The sequence below is a fragment of the Danio rerio genome, chromosome 5, assembly GCF_049306965.1.
Source record: "Danio rerio strain Tuebingen ecotype United States chromosome 5, GRCz12tu, whole genome shotgun sequence".
Lineage (NCBI taxonomy): Eukaryota > Metazoa > Chordata > Actinopteri > Cypriniformes > Danionidae > Danio > Danio rerio.
Window position 1 is genome coordinate 9273634 of NC_133180.1, and position 21042 is coordinate 9294675.

At 35.6% G+C, this 21042-nt stretch overlaps 1 protein-coding gene across 2 annotated transcripts in view; it reads right to left on the reverse strand.

Annotated features, from left to right (window-relative positions):
• Positions 1-21042, reverse strand: part of rictora (RPTOR independent companion of MTOR, complex 2 a) — a 79104-nt gene that overhangs the window by 52937 nt on the left and 5125 nt on the right. For both annotated transcript variants that reach the window (XM_009301197.5, XM_021476395.3), the window contains exons 3-13: positions 20487-20584; positions 11667-11731; positions 11415-11546; positions 6969-7032; positions 6437-6563; positions 3363-3532; positions 2415-2482; positions 1443-1510; positions 1268-1350; positions 890-977; positions 688-778 (exon numbers count right to left, since the gene is read on the reverse strand). In XM_009301197.5, the coding sequence (XP_009299472.3) occupies positions 688-778; positions 890-977; positions 1268-1350; positions 1443-1510; positions 2415-2482; positions 3363-3532; positions 6437-6563; positions 6969-7032; positions 11415-11546; positions 11667-11731; positions 20487-20584 (1054 nt within the window). The remainder of the gene's footprint in view (positions 1-687; positions 779-889; positions 978-1267; positions 1351-1442; positions 1511-2414; positions 2483-3362; positions 3533-6436; positions 6564-6968; positions 7033-11414; positions 11547-11666; positions 11732-20486; positions 20585-21042) is intronic.

Genomic DNA, 21042 nt, shown 5'->3' on the forward strand with positions numbered 1-21042 from the left:
TAATAATTTGTCGAATCATTCGATTACTGATGTCCATGTAAACACAGTCACTTTCTCCCCAATGTGTGTGTGTGTGTTTTGACTCTGAAAATCAGTACATGCCCAAATCGACACTCTGATATCACCCCTCTTTTACTCCTCCGACACTCCCCCCTAAACAGAGCTGGACACGCCCACTTTCCTGACTTTAAGTAGAGGTGTGAAAACACCCAGCTGAAACAAGGGGGTTTCGTGGCCCTTTAAGTTAGCTTATGATAATTATTGTTCCAAATCAGCTTTACAAAAGGTGCATGCTATAAAATTACACTCAAAATCATAAATGTATATAGGGTGGATAACATATAAACATAGTTTACCTGCAGTTATTCAATACATAGTGTATTTTTCAAGAAAGCGATGCCTATGTGTGTAATACATTTTCAATTAAGTGTATTAGTGTATTGCTAAAGTGTTCCTGTTGTCCCCAAAGTCATTTTTAAACTGACATTTGAAAAATAGGCCTAATGGAAAACATGTCAATTTACCAAAAAAAGTTAATAACCAGAAGAAAATCTTTAAAAAGTCAAAATAATTCACTTCGTGGTCTCAAGCAGGACATTTACTAACGTAACGCTCAGTTGAATGGAAACCCCATCATTCATTTTTGATATTTAGAAAGGTTAAGCACAAATTTGTAATCGAACGCACCTGGATCGAGCTCTGTGAGGCAATATGACTTTGGCTTCTGCGGCAACAAACCCGTCAGAGAGTCTCCAGCTGTCCTGAAACCTGCTGGGATCTGAAAGGCACCAACATCATGAAACACATCCCACACTGAAAGATCAACAACTTAACAGATACAAGGAGTCGCAGCCAGAGAGGCATGTTTATGAATGGAGGTGTTTCTTACCCACGCTGTGCAAGGCTTCCTCAAAATCTCCAGTCACTAATGGGACAGGCAATCTGAAGATCTCATACAGAACTTCTAATAAGGCTTTCTGGTGACATACAGTTGAAGTCAGAATTATTAGCGCTTCTGTCCTCGTTCAAAACTTGCTTGTTCAGTCATGAATTATATAACAAACTTTGAGTCATCATGCAAAAGCAAAAACATGGTTTTATTTCATTTAAATAGGTGATTATTTATAAAGATAAATTATAAATGGAACACAATTCATGCATTTTCAAGGATTTCAAGCACCCGTGCGAACCCTGCAGATGAAGGATTTAGAATCTGACAAACTTATTTCCCATGATAGCCTATGCAGTTATAGTATTAATAACTCACCCTGACGTCCATGTTTGGTATACAGAGCAGGCCTATCAAAGACTGGACCCCTGAGTTCCCGGATTTACACAGGTTTATAATACCTGCAGGAGAACAGCAGAAGCGAGGGATGAAGAGAAGAAGCAACGAGGAATTCTTTCGTCATTTTAAAATGAAGATGCATTAGATTTCATACCTGACCATGAGCGAAACGCTGCCACGATGGCCATTTTACTGGCTAAAAAACGAGCTTCTCTGTCCTCCCTGAGAAACAAAATGAATCATAAGACATTTTTGACAATAATGCACATGATAACAGGACAGCGCAGATCAATCAGAGATCATATGTAAACTAAAGTGGTGCAACGTTTTAGTGCAATTTACATCTACTTCTGGTAATAAAAATGTATAAAGATGTTTAAATTGTTTTATTTTGCGTTCACAAAGGCGCATTTATTTGATAAAAATACAGTAAAGGTTTTAAAAATGTATTAATTTTTATTTGAGCAATTCTTTCAGCAGCCATTACTCCAGTCTTCAGTGTGACTGGTTACAAAAACATTTTAAAATGCTGATATGCCACTCAATTATTCACAATTATTAATTATGAATGACTAAATATGGCTATTATTATCATCAATGCTGAAAACCATTTGTGCTTTTTCAACAGTGAGATTTAAAAAACAATATAAATGCTTTTACTGTAACTTAAATGTCCTTTTAACCTCCAATCTAAATTAAATTAAAATGAATATAAATTTCACAGTATAAAATTAAATAAATAAATAAATATAAATAGGACAAAAAATGTATAATAATATTAAATTATAATAAATAATATTTCATTCATTCATTTTATTTTCGGCTTAGTCACTTTAATAATCAGGGGTGGCCACAGAGGAATGAACCACCAACTTATCCAGCATATGTTTTATGCAGCAGATGCCCTTCCAGCTTAATAATGATGATAATAAATATAATTTTTTATTGTTGTTATTTTATTTAAATAATTCTTGCATATAAATATAAATGACACAGTAGATTTACTTTATTTTTGATTAAACATTTTAAGCCTTGGTGAGCATAAGAGACTTCTGTCAAAGGGTTAAAACACTATAATCCTTCCGAACACTTTAAACTGCAGTGTGCATCAAAATCTAGAACTTACTTGATTTGTGCCTCGGCGGTTTCAGGATTGTGTCTATAGTGAAAGTCAGTGTAAGGTGCAAGGATTTGCTGGAGGAAAAAAACAAACATATTTTATATAATTTTAGTTTTGTTTAACATACAGTAGAAGTCAAAATGTTTAGCCCTCCTGAATAATAGTTTTAATAACTCATTTCTAATAATTCTAATTTTATCTTTGTCATGATGATAGTAAATAATATTTAACTAGATATTTTCAAGACACTTCTCTAGAGCTTAAAGTGATATTTAAAGGCTTAACTAGGGTAATCAGGTAGGTCATTGCATTACAGTGTTTTGTTCTTTAGACAACTAAAATAAAACATTGCTTAAAGGGGCTAATAATATTGACCCTAAAATGGTTTAAAAAATTAAAAAGCTTTTATTGTAGCCCAAACAAAACAAATAAGACTTTTTTCCAGAAGAAAAAAAAATATTATAGAAAATACTGTGAAAAAATTTCTTGTTCTGTTAAACATTATTAGTTAAATATATCAGACTTGCGAGGCTAAGGTGGGCAGGACACGTCATACGCATGGATAAAAATGCCATTCCAAAAAAAATCTTCAGCACTGACCCGGTAGGCAAAAGAAAAGTGGGAAGGCCTAAACCAAGATGGCGAGACTGCATTAGCAGTGACGCCAATGTTTTAGGAATAAGGAATTGGTGGGCAGTTGACCGGGACAGAGAACATTGGCGGAAATTACGTGAGGCAGCCAGGATCCAGTAATGGACTGTCGCGCTAAGGATGATGATGGTTAAATATCATTTGGAAAAAAAATAAATAAATAAATAAATAAATTTACAGGAGGGCCAATTATTTCAACAGTATATTTGTTTTGGTTATATGGGCAGCAGAGAGAAGATGTCAACAGGGAATGACCAAAAGCCAAATACTAATGGGAATCCTCATGAGCATGTGTTTGTTTACCTCCAGCTCAACATCAGCGCGTATGAACTGGCGCGTATGAGGGTGATTGAGCAGGTGCAGGATGGTGGTGATCAGGGCCTCGTTGATGCGGCTCAGCTGACAGTCGATCACGTTCTTCAGGATGGTGCTCAGACCTCCTCGCTGCGCCACCACCTCTGGGTTCTTCAGTGCTGGACCACAACAGAGAGTCAAACCAAATCAAACAAACCAACGTGTACATGACAAACTACTAAGGTTGTGTTGATTGACGATTTGTATATCTAAGGCAGGTGGTGATCTCGGCAAGAGCTGAGGCCTAGCTCGTTTCACACTGATGTAGATTAGACAATCTTAATCAACCCCTTCATTGAAACCTGTCAAAAATGTAGCAAGCACCTTTCCACAATGTTGCCATGTTTGGCACTAGGGCTGTGCGATTAATCGAAATCGAATCACAATCATGATTTGAAACGTTGCGATTTTCTAATCACAAGAGGCGGCGATATGAAATATATATGTATTATTTAATTTCCCCCATTAAGAGCAAATCCATGACTGCCATCTGTGTGTGATAGTCTTACTAGCCAATTGAGTGAGCACACTTTCATTCTGCCCAATCAGAATTGTGCAACCAAACTATGTGGAACTCCTACAATAAAAAATATATTTAAAAAAAACAAGCAGGAAAGCGCGAACGTGTGGGCTGATGGCATTTTCCCCTTCAGAAGCATTAATAGACAAATTAATATCAAAGAACAACAGGACATCTGTAATATGGGAATATTTTTGAAATATTTGGTCACAGACAACGAACAAAAACAGGTGACTATTAAGAATTGTTGCTACACCACGAGAAAATTCAACAATCATCACCTTAAAAAGCTCCACAAGCGGCTATTTGAGGAGTGTCTTACTAAAAAGTCAGCTGAAAGTATTGCCAGTGACACTCAATCTAGTAGCAAGCAACAGCAAATTACCATTTCAGAGCCATGATAGTTTGCTGAGTGTTCTGTATTTTTAGTAGGGGTGTCAAAATTAATTGTTTCTTCGGTGCACTGCGATGCAGATGGGTACAGTTCAATATCGGTTCAGTAATAGATCATAACCGGTTATGTACTGACGTCATTTATCTCCTGTGCGTGATGTCGCAGTAGAATACTATGGTGAAGGAGGCCAGGACAAGTAAATAAAATGCTCCTACTCCTAAAAAGGTACAGTTCAACTGCTTGTGAGTTTGCTGGACTGTCTTTCACTGACACTGAAGAAGGCCCAGCACATGAGCTGCTATTTTACTACTATGGAGAAATGCTGTAAAAATCCATCTCTGCCTCTCTCTCACACTTGACCCGCTGGCGTGTTCGTGAGGTAACTTTTCCTCTCCTCTCGGCTGTTAAAGCGATACTTGTGCATCCAGACACGAGCGTGCCTGAGGTGCGAGTTTTCTCCACTGTGTCTATTAAGGATTACCTGAGATAGATTGTAACATTGGCTGTTCTTCCCCCGGCACTCATCGGTGAGCAGCGCTTTTATTTCTAAAGCCAATCGCAGCCCTTTCTGTTGTGTGGGTGAAGACAACGACCAATCATAGAGTTGTAAAAACTCGCTTGACAGTGCTCAAAAAGCAAGCAGGATAATATTTACGTTAATTTATTTGCTATAATTGCTCGTGCTGTCTTCTGTGCATGTGCTGGAGTTTCAGATAGAGTGTTTTCTTTGAGCAGGTCAAATTAAAGATACAGTTCATAAATCTGACTGCTGTATTAAAGGACTAAATTGTATTAAAAATAATATATAAATATTATTATATTTATAGATTTTTAATAAAAAAAATTCTTGTGTTGTGAAGAAAAAATCTACTTATGTATGAAAAGCATCGTTAATTCACCGAGATATCAAACTAAACCAAATTGATGGCGTAATAATTGTAACCGAACCATGAGACCAGTGTAGGTTCATGCCCTTAATTTTTATAAGTATGATTTTTTTGCTTTTATACTATTTCCCTAATTTTAGTTGAACTTGAAAACAGAAAGGTAAGGTCATTGTATTTGTGTTTACTGTTTGCTCTAGAGAAAAATGAGTGTTTTATTTGTGAATATTTAAAAACAAATTTGAATAAATGTTGGAGTAGGTAAACATCTTTTCAGTTCCATTTTTGATTTGATTTAATTTGATTTTATTTTCAAACAAAAATATCATACATAAAATATCATTAACAAAAAGTAAAAGTGGAGTGGGATGAAGCACAAGCTTTTAACTCACACTCATTTTAACAGTAAGAAGCTATGATACAGATTATTGAGCTAAAGCTTGACTACAAAATTAAATCGCAAATCAAATCAAAATCGCAATATCTGTCAAAAAATTGCAATTAGATATTTCCCCAAATCACACAGCCCTATTTAGCACTACCAAAGATGACCCACTAACCAAAAAAAAAAAAAAAAAACTAACAATTTCAACAGTGGTTCAATAGTGGACTGTAAAGAAATGTATTGAAATATTTAAACAAATCGTATAATAAAATGTTTGTAATATATCGATATGGGCATTTATAGTATTGCCACGGAAAATATTGTGATACTTTGCTGTGTTGGTGTGTTCAGTAGCAACCTTCAATAACAACCCTAAGTGTGTGCAATCAGTGTTAATTTCGTTGAATAATTTTCGTTGTGATAATTTTCGTGACAAACAAGTTTCTACCGACGAAAACTAAATAGTCTGAGTCTGATTCTGTTTCTTTTTTGAGCTTTTATTATTATTTGTGTTTATTGGATTTATGATCTGGATTATTTAGACTTTACAGACCTGAAACTTGCCTATAGCGCTTATTCATTGTTGCTCTTATAGTTGTGTAAGTTGCTTCCTTGTCCTCAATTGTAAGTCGCTTTGGATAAAAGCGTCTGCTAAATGACTAAATGTAAATGTAAATGATAGTAACAACTAATAACTGAAACTGATGCTGTTGGGGTAGGGTGAAGGAAAGGTTAAAAAGTTAAAGATTTTAAACTGATATTGTTAAAAGATAAATAAAAAGTATGAATCATAAAAAAACGATGTGAGCCTGAATGAACAAAAGGTTTCTATTAACTTACCAAGTTCACAGATGATGGCGATACAGGCCCGAACCATGCGATCTCTCTCCTGCAGCCCATCACTGCCCACCGCTATCAGAGAGTTGGTCACGGAGCTGGGAAAGAGCTGCGCGTTCACCGTTATCATCTGAATGGGCAAAAATAGATTGAAAAATTAAATCATTGAACCTTTGGGTGCTGTTGGGGGTGTTTTCATCCACTCTGGGGTGATTATGAGGCTTAATTTGCCCACAATTTCTCTGTGTTTCAACAAATGGGATGATTTTTGGAGACAAATCTTATTTTGAAAAATCTTAAAATCTTCAACAATACAGTCAAATTGACTACCCTTTCATTATTCGGGGCTGTTTCAACCCCATTGACTTCCATTATAATGACATTGTTTGACTGTGAAGCCATTACACCATATAATCATGCATTCTTGATTGTAAGTGGTTTTCCCTGTTGGTAAGAGGTAAAATTTTTTGAAGTTGACATGATATAATATTGTGCATCATCACGATATACAGTGATTTACAGTGAAAACTCGTACCTTTCTGACCAATCGGAGGGCTTGAGTTCGCTCCACCTCATTGCTCTGCTGAATGTCAATACACCTGAACACAAAAACCAACACTTGAAACACATTTAAAAGCTCTTCAGAAGCAAATTTTAAAAAGTAGGTCACATTGTATTTTCATTTATCCTAATATTATGCAACAGTCCTCTACAACATGTTTAAATGCATCTAAAGTCAGAAAATATTGCAATTTTCTCAGAATATGCATTTAAAATTAGAATCATTTAGCAATGATTTTGATAAGGTTCATTTGTCAACTCAGAGCTTAAAGTAGACATGAAATGAAAACTAACATATTGATTTTGTTAGCTCACACTGCTGGTTTTGTGGTGAACAATTCAACTGTGCATGTCATCAAGAAATAATAAATAGTTTGCCGTTATAATCTTTGATTGAAATCTGTAGCACTTCCTGTTTGTTTTCAGTGAAATTCTGAGATTAGAGCTGCGTCCCAAATGGCTCACTATACACTATGCACTATGTACTTATGCACTTACACACTCAACAGGATAGTATATGTATGTAGTGGTGTCCCAAATGGAACACTAATGTTTTTTTACTAAGCGGAAATTCAAACCGTTTCCCTGATGACGTTTGACGGTTGCCAAATCAGTGAAATAAACGACCGAATTATCAAATAATACCTGCCGTGAGTATAACCGCATTCACCATCGGGAGGCGCTATAATCCCTCTCGCAGGAGAATTTTGCTTTCACCATCCAAAATAAATAAAGTTATCCAACATCTGCGCCCGATAGCTCCGCCCCTTCAGCTACGTGAGCAAACCTACGGTCGTTGAGTGCGTGAAGTGTCCATCATTACACACTTCATTTTAGCGGCTGAATGAGTGCATCATCCGGGTAATTAAAGTGCACTTATTATTGTTAGAGTTTTCAGTGTGAACGCACTACTTACACTGTTTATACTACAAAATGGCGTTGAATAGTGCATGAGTATGCAATTTGGGATGCAGCTTACGTCTGTCTGAGGTATTGGGCGTGGCTAATATACCAAAGGGCATAGAAGCACAGAGAGGCGACACTCTAGTGCGATTTGGGAAACAGCCACTAGATGGCGCAGCGGCCATTTTGGAATGAAAATAGAACAAGAGCATATTAAGTCTGTAAAATAAACTATTAAAAGTGCTGATGATTGTGATAGTACGTGTTGTATTGTCATCTTTCAGGTTGTATCCCAGTTTTAATGCACTTTTTAAATGAATGAATAAATAAATAAAGCAGCTGCTTGCCATCGCAACAGCAATAAGATCCAATAGACAGCTAATCGCTTTCAATCCAAAATGGCGGAATCTGGGGCTGCTGCTGGGCGCTGCTGTTGCAATGGAATGTCTATTGAGTGTCGCCTCTTGGTGATTCTAAGCTCTTTGAACATACTTAACCACAACCCTCCAACTGTCAGTTTTGACAACAAACAGAAATGGTAAGGAGGAGGAGTCTGTTAGGTTGTAATAACTCTCCCCAAACCCTTTTCCTGATCTTTCTAAATGAATTTTACTAAATCCAATCAGCTAACACTAGTAAAAAACAAGCCACAGCCACCGTTTTCTCAATTATATATTATTACAAAAATAAATAAATAAATAAATAAATAAATAAAAAACAGCGGCAGATTCCGGTTTATGTAGACTTTAAAGTCAAAATTAACATTAACTGAATTAACAGCTAGCGCATTGTTATTCTTTAGGTGAACAATTCATCAATGCAAGTTTGCTTTGGTAATCTTTATTCAAAGTCTGACCATTTTGGAGTTTGGATCTTTTAGCTGACATCATCATTCTTAACCACGCCCTTTTTACCGTTAGTTTGCTATGAGGCACTAATGCGTAAAAATAAAGCCCCACCTCCTACTCAATATTCAGCTTAAGTTGAAAGTAGAGATCTTCGCAACGCCAAAAATTAAAACCCAAAGAGACCCATAAATGTGCTGCACAGATACCGACCCGGACCCGTTAGTCTATTTGAAAATTGCTACCTTAACACTGTGAGGCTTAGTGCTTAAATCTGATTTTTTCTTCAGATCTGATTGTTTTGCATGGCTGTTCACATTGTTGTTATAAATGTGGCCAATATCCGATTTCCAGTGTGAAAAGATCATGGTCCTAAACTGACCTGCATGCGCAAAAGTGCATTACGGACAGCACAAAATGTCCAAATATGCACATAAAGTGTATACTGTATTAGGGCTGTGCAATTAATCGAAAATTCAGTTTCGATTTTGTCTTCTAACGATTATGAAAAACCATTAATCGAGATAAAACAATTACTGCATCATATACCACCCCCTTTTCAGTTGCACACATTTGTTGCTCTGCAAAACTTAGTTTCACGTGAAAATGACAAAGCATGTGCTGTAATGTAACTTTTGCTGCACGGGATGCAAATTATTCATTGATGTACATTCCAATCATTCATGTTTTTAAAAGCGCGATTGAGACCGCATGTTTCCAGCGCACACACACAGCATGCGGGCAGCATTCGTCTCATTCGCACACTGTGCACTAAGCCTAAGAGACAAGCCAAGCAGATACATCTGACGTTATCCTAATGTGAGCGCTTTAATGGTCAATTCGCGGTGTTTAGTGATTATTTATATTAACCCTCATTTGTGTAATAAACAAACAACTTGAGAATCAAATGTGGAAGAGAAACCATTACAGTGACAGTGCAATATTCCTGCTGCTGCCTGTTTTCATCATTATTATTCAAACAACAAAAAGAGAAAATCCCTCACTGCTCTTAAATGAAGGACTGTTGTAGCTAAAGTGTTTTTCTTACAGTGAAGATGCTTAAAGCACAGTTTGTTTCATATTTTTATTCTATTGTTTTTATTTCACTTTCCTTATTTACAGGTAGGAAAATAACTATATACAGTTGAAGTCAGAATTATTAGCCCTCTTGAATTATTAGCGACCCTTTCCCCCCAACTATTATTCTAAACATAATAGTTTTAATAACTCATTTCTAATAACTGATTTCTTTTATCTTTGCCATACTTTACTAGATATTTCTCAAAATACAAACATTCAGAATCAAAGTGCGATTCAAAGGCTTAATTAGGGTAATTAGGCAAGTCATTGTATAACAATCGGTTCTTCAGACAATCAAAAAATATTTATTGCTTAAGGGGGGCTAATAATATTGACCCTAAAATAGGTTTCAAAATATGTGGTACATTCCCTTTCCGTAAAGAATCTGTCATTAGCCCCTTTCACACAGTGATACCGGTAAATATCCGGAAAATTTACGGAACGAGTTTACCGGGAAAATAAAAAAAAAAGTGCTGTTCACACAGGCGAGGACGTTACGGAATTTTTCCGGAAAAGACTGTTCACACATCCATTCCAAAATACCGTTAAATTCTGACATCATTAACCAGAAATGAGCTCTAAACGGCTGCGCTTGTATTTGTAAACATTTGACTACATTACAAACTCTGGATGGATCAGTATTGTGACCAACTTCGATGAAAACATATAGAGAAACACTTTCGCATGTCGAGATGTTCATGATGTGCGTGTGTGTGTGTGTGTGTGTGTGTGTGTGTGTGATGGCGCTCACCAGCTGACTCACGGGTACACGTAACGCAGAGCTTGAAGGTAAACAAACAACGGCTTATCATAAGCATATTATCGATATTTATTTACACGGTTGGCATTAAGAAGAAACATATAAACGTTATCTGACTAACATCTAGCATCTAAATGTGTCTGGAAAAATATTCAAAGGTTTTTATTTTCATAAACCACGCGGACGTGAATGCGTCTGACTGTTCTGATTGGCTAAAACAGACGTCTCACGTCAGCATGTTCTAGACGTGCACGCCCTCTTTCCGGCAATCTTCCTTCTGCATTCACACAGCGGAGCGTTCCGGCAAATTACCGGTAATCTTACAACTTCTCTTTCTGGAAAATAGCCGGAACGAATTTGCCGGTATTTACAAAAAGGGCCTGTTCCCACACACAACCTTTTCGGAAAATTGCGGAAAGGTCTGTATGTGTGAAAGGGGCTATTGTAAATTTGTTTTGGGACTGGTAAAAGGATTTTGCGTCTCGTTAATTTTTTTTTCAAATTTTAAATTTGTTTCATCCTTGGTAAAGTCGTTTTTCCTATGTAATTGTGTCTTATGATCTGTAAAAATATTTTCCAAAATGTAAATTTGTCGTGAGCTTCGTAAAAGTGTTTGACACTTTGTAATGTTGTTTTGCACTATCCGGCCACCATATGGTTCAATTAGGTGGATTCATTGCGATTAATCATTGCTCAGCACTAATCACAGTAATTTGTGATATTTTTGTTGCTTCTCAAAAAACAAAACAAAAAAAAAAAAAAATCTGACCCTAAGTGTTTTGCAAAATGAGGAAAAAGAAGACAAAGAACCTAATCAGGTGTGCAAACTCACCTGGAGATCAGGTAATCCACCTGCAGCTGAAGAACTTTCTGGAGGATGCTGCTGTCACGGATCAGATACCTCAGTGCTCTCAAACCCGCAGCCCGAACCTCCTTCACCTCGTTCAGCAACGCCACACGCAGACTAAAATGATCAAAATAAAGAGCAAAAACTGTGATTCAGATCAGAATGTTCGGGATAGCCAGTGGACAGTGTAGTCAGAAAAAAAAAGCAACATTTCTGGAAAAAAAAAAATCTACTTACCAAATGATGATTTCCTCATGTGTAAATCCTAACTTTTCTTCACAATGACTTACACTGTTCAGGAGCTGAAAAAAAGATTTTAAAAAAAGACATCAATGTACAATCTGTTTATTCTTAATGGTAATATGCAGTGAGGGAATTAAGTATTGAACACGTCATGTATTTTCCTGGGAATTTAATTTCTAAAGGAGCTGTTGACAACCCAAACAATACAAATGGAGGGGGGGGGAATGTAGTCACCAGCATTTCTTGGGTGTGAGCGTCAAAATCTTGATGATTCTGTGGGTCTCGTCTATCAAATCTGCTCATTATTTTGTATTCTCTATTGGATTCAAGTCAGGTGATTGGCTGGGCCATTCTACAGCTTGATTTTCCTTCTCTAAAAGCATTTGAGAGTTTCCTTGGCTGTGTTTTGCATCATTGTCTTGCTGAAATGTCCACCCTGGTTTCATCTTCATCATCCTGCAAATGTAGATGTTGGAAGGGCAGAGGGTTGCTGAAGAACTACTGTGAGACTTCAGCTGCTGTCTGGGCTTTCACTGCCTTTCGACACCTCCCTTTCTTCATGTGTTTAATACTTTTTCCTTGCGTCATTTCATTTTATTACGCAAAACTTTAGAAATATGTCTTCTGAGAACAACAGTGATGTGTTGAATAGTTATTTGCCCCACTGTATATGGACATAGTGATTCACACAATGAGCACTTTCATATAAACCTCAGTGTTAAAAAGTTTGGGGTAAGCTTGAATTTTATATTTTTTATTCAGTTGATACATTAAATTTATCCCAGTAAAAACATACAATCAGGGTTTTACACCTGGCTCTGAACTAAAAACAATTTCAACATCATTTCCAAATATAACTTTAACATAAACATATTTTCTTTGAAGAGATTTCTTAGTTAGAAGGTTATAAGCAAAACAAAATGCAATGCTCTCTTTTTGGAATAAGAACTGTTTGCTCTTTATAACTGCTAGTAATCTGACATTTCAATGTTCAGATCTTGTTCAGATCTTGTTCATGCTGAACGTGACTTTGGTAATAAAATCAATAATAGATTCCAATCATAAACAAAACCATAGAAACTTTTTTTGTAAATAAGTAAAGTTGAAAGAAATAGGTCAAGAATCGTTTTGGAATCAAATAATCAAATCGTGACTCACAGTGTCAGATCAGATTGTGAAGTGCTAAAAGATTCCCACCTTTAAAGTCCCGTGAAGTGATTTGAAATGTGTATTGTTTTTTAATATTTATTTGAAATTTGACGTGATCTCAACTAAAACGTGAAAACAGTGTGGGGCATACAGTAGCTCAACCCCTTTCAGAAAAACTGCCAACAGCATTTCGTTTCTCATACAGCTCTGCCAGTGAGAGTGGTTGAGCACAAGCGCATCAAATGAGTAGCAAATGAAAAGCATCTTGAAAGGGGCGGGGCATGTCAGACACTAGAGAGCATTTGATTGGTCAAAAGATTTGATAAGAAGGTAAAGTATGAGAAGGCGTCCAAAAAAAAAAAACAACAACAGACGCACAAACACACCTGTCAAAAACAGCCTAATTCAGGGCTCTCAGTCACACATTCACCGCGAGTCGACCATTTGAAACTGCGCAACACACCTTATATTTCTTACAGTGAGAAGTAATGGATAAGATGTGCATATGAAAGCAACTATTACCCATAGATATAAACACTGTACATATTTATGACTGTTACAGATAAAACTTTGCTGTTTTCTGACAAACGAGGTGACCTAGCCGCAAACATGTTCATTACTGTAAATGTCAACATTGACAGAACTAGCTTAGAGAGCTAGACTAATCTAGCAGATGCAGCGACCTTACGCAAATAACAGCAATAAAATGCAACCCACTAGCCTAAAGTGGGTAATTATATGACATAATTATATGAACTGATATAACACAAAATAAAAATAAATAAAACTCTGAATGCATGTTCACTGAAAAAAAAATCATCTTGAAAGTGTTTACTTTCACTGTAATTGTATAAAACGGTGTAATTTATATTATTATAAAAGTCTTAAAATAAATACAGCTTGTGAAATCTGAGGCTCTATTTTAATGATCTAGGTGCAAAGTCTAAGGCGCAGGGCGCAAAAGCATTAAGGGCATGTCCAAATCCACCTTGATTTTTTAAGGATGAAAAATACGCTCTGCACCCTGGCCCATGGTCTAACAGGGTTGTGTTTGTTCTCTTAATATGCTTTGGGTGTGTTTTGAGCATAACGTGCATTAAACCAATCAGTCTCATCTCTCATTCCCTTTAAGAGTCAGTTGCGTCGCAACATGATGCATTTGCTATTTACATGGCGGATTTTGTAAGTGGATAATCTGAACGCTTCATTAGTGAGAAAACAGTTAAACAGACCATCTGCAGCGCGAGGATAAAGAACGAGCCTCCTCCATTCTTTACTGTCTCTTTACTTTACTTTTACTCCTTTACTTTCATGGAGTAAGGAAAACTGTAGACATTCATTAGCATACAGATTTAATTTAGTTTGTTAAGCGCAAAGACTTGGGTAACACTTTATTTTGATGGTCAATTTGAGTATCAGTAGACTGTCTGCTTAATATCTGTTGATAGTGCTGTTAAACAAACATTTAACTGACTATAAGAAGCTTTGTAAGTACATGTCAACTTACACTAACCCCAACCCTAACCTCAACCAAACAGTCTACTTATAATCTAATGAGAATTAGTTGGCATGTAAATGCAATGTGACTTAAATACAACAAACGGGCCATCAAAATAAAGTGACCAAGATTTGTTTCAAAACCATTTCTAAATTCAGTTCTAATTTCCAGCAAACGAATAAATGAACAATAATACTGAAGTGTGGTCAAAACACTGAGTTATATCCAAACACACATCCTATTCCTATGCAGCATATGGTGATGCAGACTTTTCCAAAACCTGACAGGTGGACAAATACTGTAGTGCTGTCCCAATTCCTAGGGGTAAATTTTAAAGCCCTTCCCCTTATCCTCAGTTGTAAGGGCCAAGGGGAAGGGGTAGGGGTACAAAAATAGAATTGGGATTGGGCCTAAAGCCTGGTTTATACTTTTGCGTCAAGTGACCGGCGTAACCTACGGCGCATGCAACGTGCGTAGCTGTGCATTTATACTTCTGCGCGCTGTATCTGTTGGTCTGCATTAACACTTCTAAAACACTAGTTGGCAATGAGGTGTAAATGTTCCTCTGTGTCGAGTTTCTTCACTGCTGCTTTGTTTTTTCTGAACGCTTCCTGAATGTACAAGTGGCCCAAACTCGCTCATTTTAAGGCAGGAATCGGCGGACGTGCAACAACTTTAACTATGAGGTAAACACAAAACAAAACTTTCTATCCGGAGCTCCTTCACGGGACTCCACACTTATAAACAATCGCTCCATTGTGCTTGCGCTGCTTGCACGGCTCTCGGTTCCGCCCTGACTCGTCAGCGCTACCAAGCTGACCAATCACAAAGCTTGCGCTATGTGTCGTCGACGGCCACAGTGTAGGGCTATGAGTCGGCGCGTAGGCTGCGCCGTAGCATACACGTGCGCTTGACGCAGAAGTATTAATCAGCCTTTAGATGCCTAAAGGTTTAATAAAGCATCTATATACAAAAAATGGACAAATGAGAACCTTTCTGTCATAAACAATAGTAAAACAGTTTGTCAAAAAATGCGAACAGATTACACACAGGAATAGAAATACGAGTCACTTTTAAGAGATGATATAAGCAGGTCACTAAAAAAATCAGATAATGTCACACAATCGGAATTGAGCATTAAGATCTGCAGTGTAAATGCAGCCTTTGTTGGTCAACGGCAGTCTATTTCAGTTCCTCACAACTGCAACGTGCCAACAATGCGCCTTAACACACCTTCTTACAAGACTGGCAAATCCATGAGTCCACAAAGTAGTGCAAATAGATTTGCTATTTAATAGAGCTGCACAATTAATCGTTAAAAGATCGCGATCTCAATTCGACGCCCTAGACGATCTTAATCCAGCATTTCTACGATTCTGTCAATCATATTTTCAAGTTCAGGAGAGAAGAAAAGGCGGCTGCACGAGTCTTTTCATTCTTTCACACACGTTGCTCAGTGACACTGACACCTCCAAATGATGTTGAATGAGTCACATAATGTACTTTTAAGGTATATTTCACCTAATAATGTCATTTTTGCCTTCATATGTTTTCGAGGCCGGGAAAAATCACAAGTGACGTGAGCTGCTGACCGTGAGCTGTTATAGAGAGGGCGTGGCGCTCTACTTACTAATAGATGTGCGCGCTTCTACTTTAGTGAACAGAACCTGCATATGTTGTGAGTTACAGGTAATATGGTTGTAAATAATATTCAGTTTGTGGCACAGAGTGATCGTTTGGGAGCCGCACGCGAAGTATGAACAAGCGCTTAGCAGTCAAAATCGTTCATTTAAATGATCATATTGCATTATGATTACGGCAAGCATTTGTAATGTTTTTTCTTTCATAGTGAACCCACAGTTGTGGATGAAAATAAATGTTTACAATGTCAGTATAACTACTCTAGCCTATATATTGTTGAATATAATCTGATAATGGCAAATGTCTGATTTTACCAGTGAATAAAATTGTCTAATATGACAGATTGAAAACATATATCTCAAACATAATAATTTAACATCAGAATTATTATAAGTAGAATAGAATTTTTTATAAAAACCAGTAGACCTACACATAATATTATTATCGATGTTGTGCCATATGTTTGTTTTTACCATACCTTTATTTTACATCGACAGAATCGTGAGAAAATCTTTATTTTAAGCAAAAAAAAAATCACGATTCTCATTTTAGCCAGAATCTTGCAGCTCTACTATTTAAATAACGTGGCACAAAAGTGAAAATTATTGCTTGCACTGGTCTGAAAACAGCCCCAAATCGTGCCAGAGAGAGAGAGTTTTAATTTTATTGCCATTTCAGCTTTTATGGCTATGTCACGGCAAAAAAAAAACAGATCAAGGTTACCACATTTTAGAAATACCACTTTTCTATATTTTTTAAAAAGTCCTAATAATTAAAAGTCATTAACAAATAAATAATACACAAGGTAAAATACTTAAATAATAATAATAATGATAATATATAAGATAAAAATCTAAAACAGTTTAAGGTTTCTTTTTGATAAAAAAAATCTACAATTTTAGATAGATTCACATTTCAAAATATTTCACTCAAGGTCTCTCAAAAAATTGTTGTCTGAGAACATTAAAAATGGGGCATTCCACAAGAATATGCTTTACATTTTGGTTTCTGTTGCAATAAAGGCATTTTGGGGGTTCTTCTCCTTTGAGTAAATGTTTATGTGTGAGTCTCGTGTGTCCTATGCGGCATCTTCTATACACAATCTCATCATGTTTTGACTTAGATTTTTTCAAATCGTGCCAAACACGTCTTGCGCCATATTGCGCCAGGTGTTTGATAGGGCCCATATTTCTGAGATGTAGTGAATTTTAGTCATATTTTGAATGATTGCAGGAATGATTAATTTGCGATATTATTTACAAATATAAAACTCTGTACTGAAAGTGATCACAGCTGCAAGAAAGAAAATAAAACAGCGTCTGGTAATGATGAGATGCACAGACTGACCCCAGAAATAAGAAGTGCGACAGACACCAACAATCGCACTTAGCTGACCTTTCAGTGTAAAATTAGTCTGCCTCCATCCTAAACATGTTTGCGTGTAACTGTGGAGCGTAATGACCTTGGCAGGCCGTGCATGCATATGTATGTGTTTGTGATGATGTCAGAGCTCAGGCAGTCAGAAGGGGCCATGTGACCCTCGGAGAGGATTAGATCTCCTCTATCTCAGCATCTATAAAAGGCCACACACAGTACTCATGCACACATAAACACACACACGCCCACCACCGGAGTTATTATTCACCAAAGCTGAGTAAATCCCACTTCAGCACACTCACGAAAACAGCTTCTGTAATAACAGTACTGAGACTTCACCTCAGACCCACTGAGATCAAACTCTCAAGCATTAAAAACAAACCCTGTCAGAAAGAAACTGAAAGTGAGAGGAGGACGCGGACTATGATAAACAAATCAAATCACACACACACACACACACAGCTGCTGTTTACCACTTCCCATATCTACTCACAGGACCATAAAAACATTGCATTAGTAAAAAAAATAAATGACTACAATTTTTTTGATTCATTCAAAAAATGTTTTACTTGACTTTAATGCCTGACAAGAAAACACAATTTAATTTTCTTATACACACACACACACACACACACACATATATATATATATACACACACACACACATATACACATATATATATACATATATATATATACACACACACATATATATATATATATACATATATATATACATATATATATATATATATATATATATATATATATATATATATATATATATACATATACACACACACACACACACACACACATACATAAATACACATATATATATATATATATATATATATATATATATGCACACACACACACATATACAGATGAAGTCAGAATTATTAGCACCCTTTTGAATTTCTTTACTTTTTAAAATATTTCCCAAATGATGTTTAACAGAGCAGGGGAATTTTCACAGTATTTCTGATAATATTTTTTTCTTCTGGAGAAAGTCTTATTTGTTTTATTTTAGCTAGAATAAAAGCAGTTTTTAATTTTTTAAAACCATTTTCGGAACAAAATTATTAGCCCCTTTAAGCTAATTTTTTTAGATAGTCTACAGAACAAACCACTGTTATACATTAACTTACCTAATTAACCTAGTTAAGCCTTTAAATGTCACTTTAAGCTGTATAGAAGTGTCTTGAAAAATATCTAGTAAAATATTATTTACTGTCATCATAGCAAAGATAAAATAAATCAGTTATTAGAGATGAGTTTTTAAAACTGTTATGTTTAGAAATGTGCTGAAAAAATCTTCCCTCCAATAAACAGAAATTGGAATATATATACACACACACACACACACACACACACACACACACACACACACACACACACAAGTGTATGTATATATATACACAAGTGTGATATTGCTCATCTATATCTCTATCTGTCTATCTGTCTATCTGTCTATCTGTCTATCTATCTATCTATCTACCTATATATATAAATACACACACACACACACACACACACACACACACACACACACACACACACACACACACACACACACACACACACACACACACACACACACACACACACACACACACACACACACACACACACACACACACACACACACACACATATATATATAGTTGAAGTCAGAATTATTAGCCCCACTTGTTTTTTTGTTTTTTTTTCTTTTTTAAATATTTCCCAAATGATGTTTAACAGAGCAATGAAATTTTGGCAGTATGTCTGATAATATTTTTCAGCTAAAATAAAACCATTTTAAGGTCAAAATTATTAGCCCCTTTAAGCTTTTTTTTTTTTTGATAGTCTACAGAACAAACCATCATTATACAATAACTTGCCTAATTACCCTAACCTGCCTAGTTAACCTAATTAACCTAGTTAAGCCTTTAAATGTCACTTTAAGCTGTATAGAAGTGTCTTGAAAAATATCTAGTGAAATATTATTTACTGTCATCATGACAAAGATAAAAGAAATCAGTTATTAGAAATGAGTTGTTGAAACTATTATGTTTAGAAATGTGTTGAAAAAAATCTTCTTATAGTTAAACAGAAAAATTAAAAAATTAACAGGGGAGGAAACAATTCTGACTTTTTATTTTGATGAAAATAAATGACATTTTATTTTTATTTTTTTTCCTGGCTAATTGAATTAGGAAGGAAACTCAGACCAGACATAACTATTTAACATTTTATTTTTACAAAACATGGTAAAAATGCACATTTATTTATTTATTTATTCATTTATTTTTATGATCTATGGAACCTCACCTTTGTAAATGCTTTTTTTTTTTTTTTTTTTTACACCAACATTTCTTGATTTGTATCTAATACTCAAAGCATAGTAAAATGCAAGGGCATTTATGGATTATTAATTTATTATTTAATCTGAAAATGTGCAACGTAAAAAAAAAAAAAAACGATCCAAAAATAAATACTGCAAATCATACGGATTTTAAGTATTTTTGATTAAGCCAAGAGTGCACAGAGAAACTCAATTTTAAATATTCTACAATATTTACATTATGCACTTTTCCCTCAAAATCAATGCAAAAATAAGTCATCATATTCCATTTAACTGTGGTTATCATTTCCTCTCATCAGTAAAAATATGGATAAAAAATACTGGGAAAAAAAAAAGAAATCGAGCTCACAATATTTCATTTTTCTGCAATTTATATTGTAATAGAAACGTAATTTCTAACCAATTTCATGGTTTTCTGTGGATTCTAACAGCATTCAGACACAAAAATGTTGTTCAATAGTAAAATAACACTGCATTGTTTTGTGTATAAACAATTATTTAAAATAATTATAATTACATTTAATCTTTAAGCTACAAACATTATAGTTTCTTGTTCTCAGATGATTTAAACTCTCTTGAACTGAAAGTCACAGACCTTCAAAACACTAAGGTTTAACTCCGCAAGGACTACACAATCTTGTGAACTATATCGTCTTGTCAACTATCACCCCAATTCGACATGACAGATTCTGCATTGTGACAAATAAAAAACATAACAAAAAATATATATTGTGCAGCCTCAAGTAAAATCACTAACAGACACAGATTTATCTCTGAATAAACCAAAGATGCTCTTTACCTTAACAAAGTTGTTGAGATGGCCGAGCTTCCTCATGTTGGAAACCCCGTGAGATTTGGCAATGTTTTGTAGGATCTCACGCATGTTGTCTGAGGGTTCTGTTAGGAAAAAGAAAAAAAAAGTAAAAGTACAAATTATTTCAAATCAAAACAATAAGGTTAATTATCTCTGTGAGTCATCATTCATACAAACAAAATCTCTCAGGATCTCGAGTATGAATTAATCACACAAATGATTGAAGGGCTTTGCTATATCACGATATCAAGCGGCAACCTCCCGCTCTCCCTCAGGAAGCCAATACAGAAGTAACTAAAACTGCAATTCATCCGAAATTCCGCTAGTCCTGGCCGCTCCTGGCTCCAAAACAGAGCAAATTTCAGTTGAGCCCACTGTTAGAATGGCCAACATTACAACAGAACAAAAGGTGTTTACAGCCTGGTACAAAAAAGATTTTGGTTATACAGCTAATATTACCCTTCATGACAACTGTGAGGGGGGTGAATTTTTTTTATAACTCATCTGTTTCCTTTATATTAAGTTATATTAAGTTTGCATA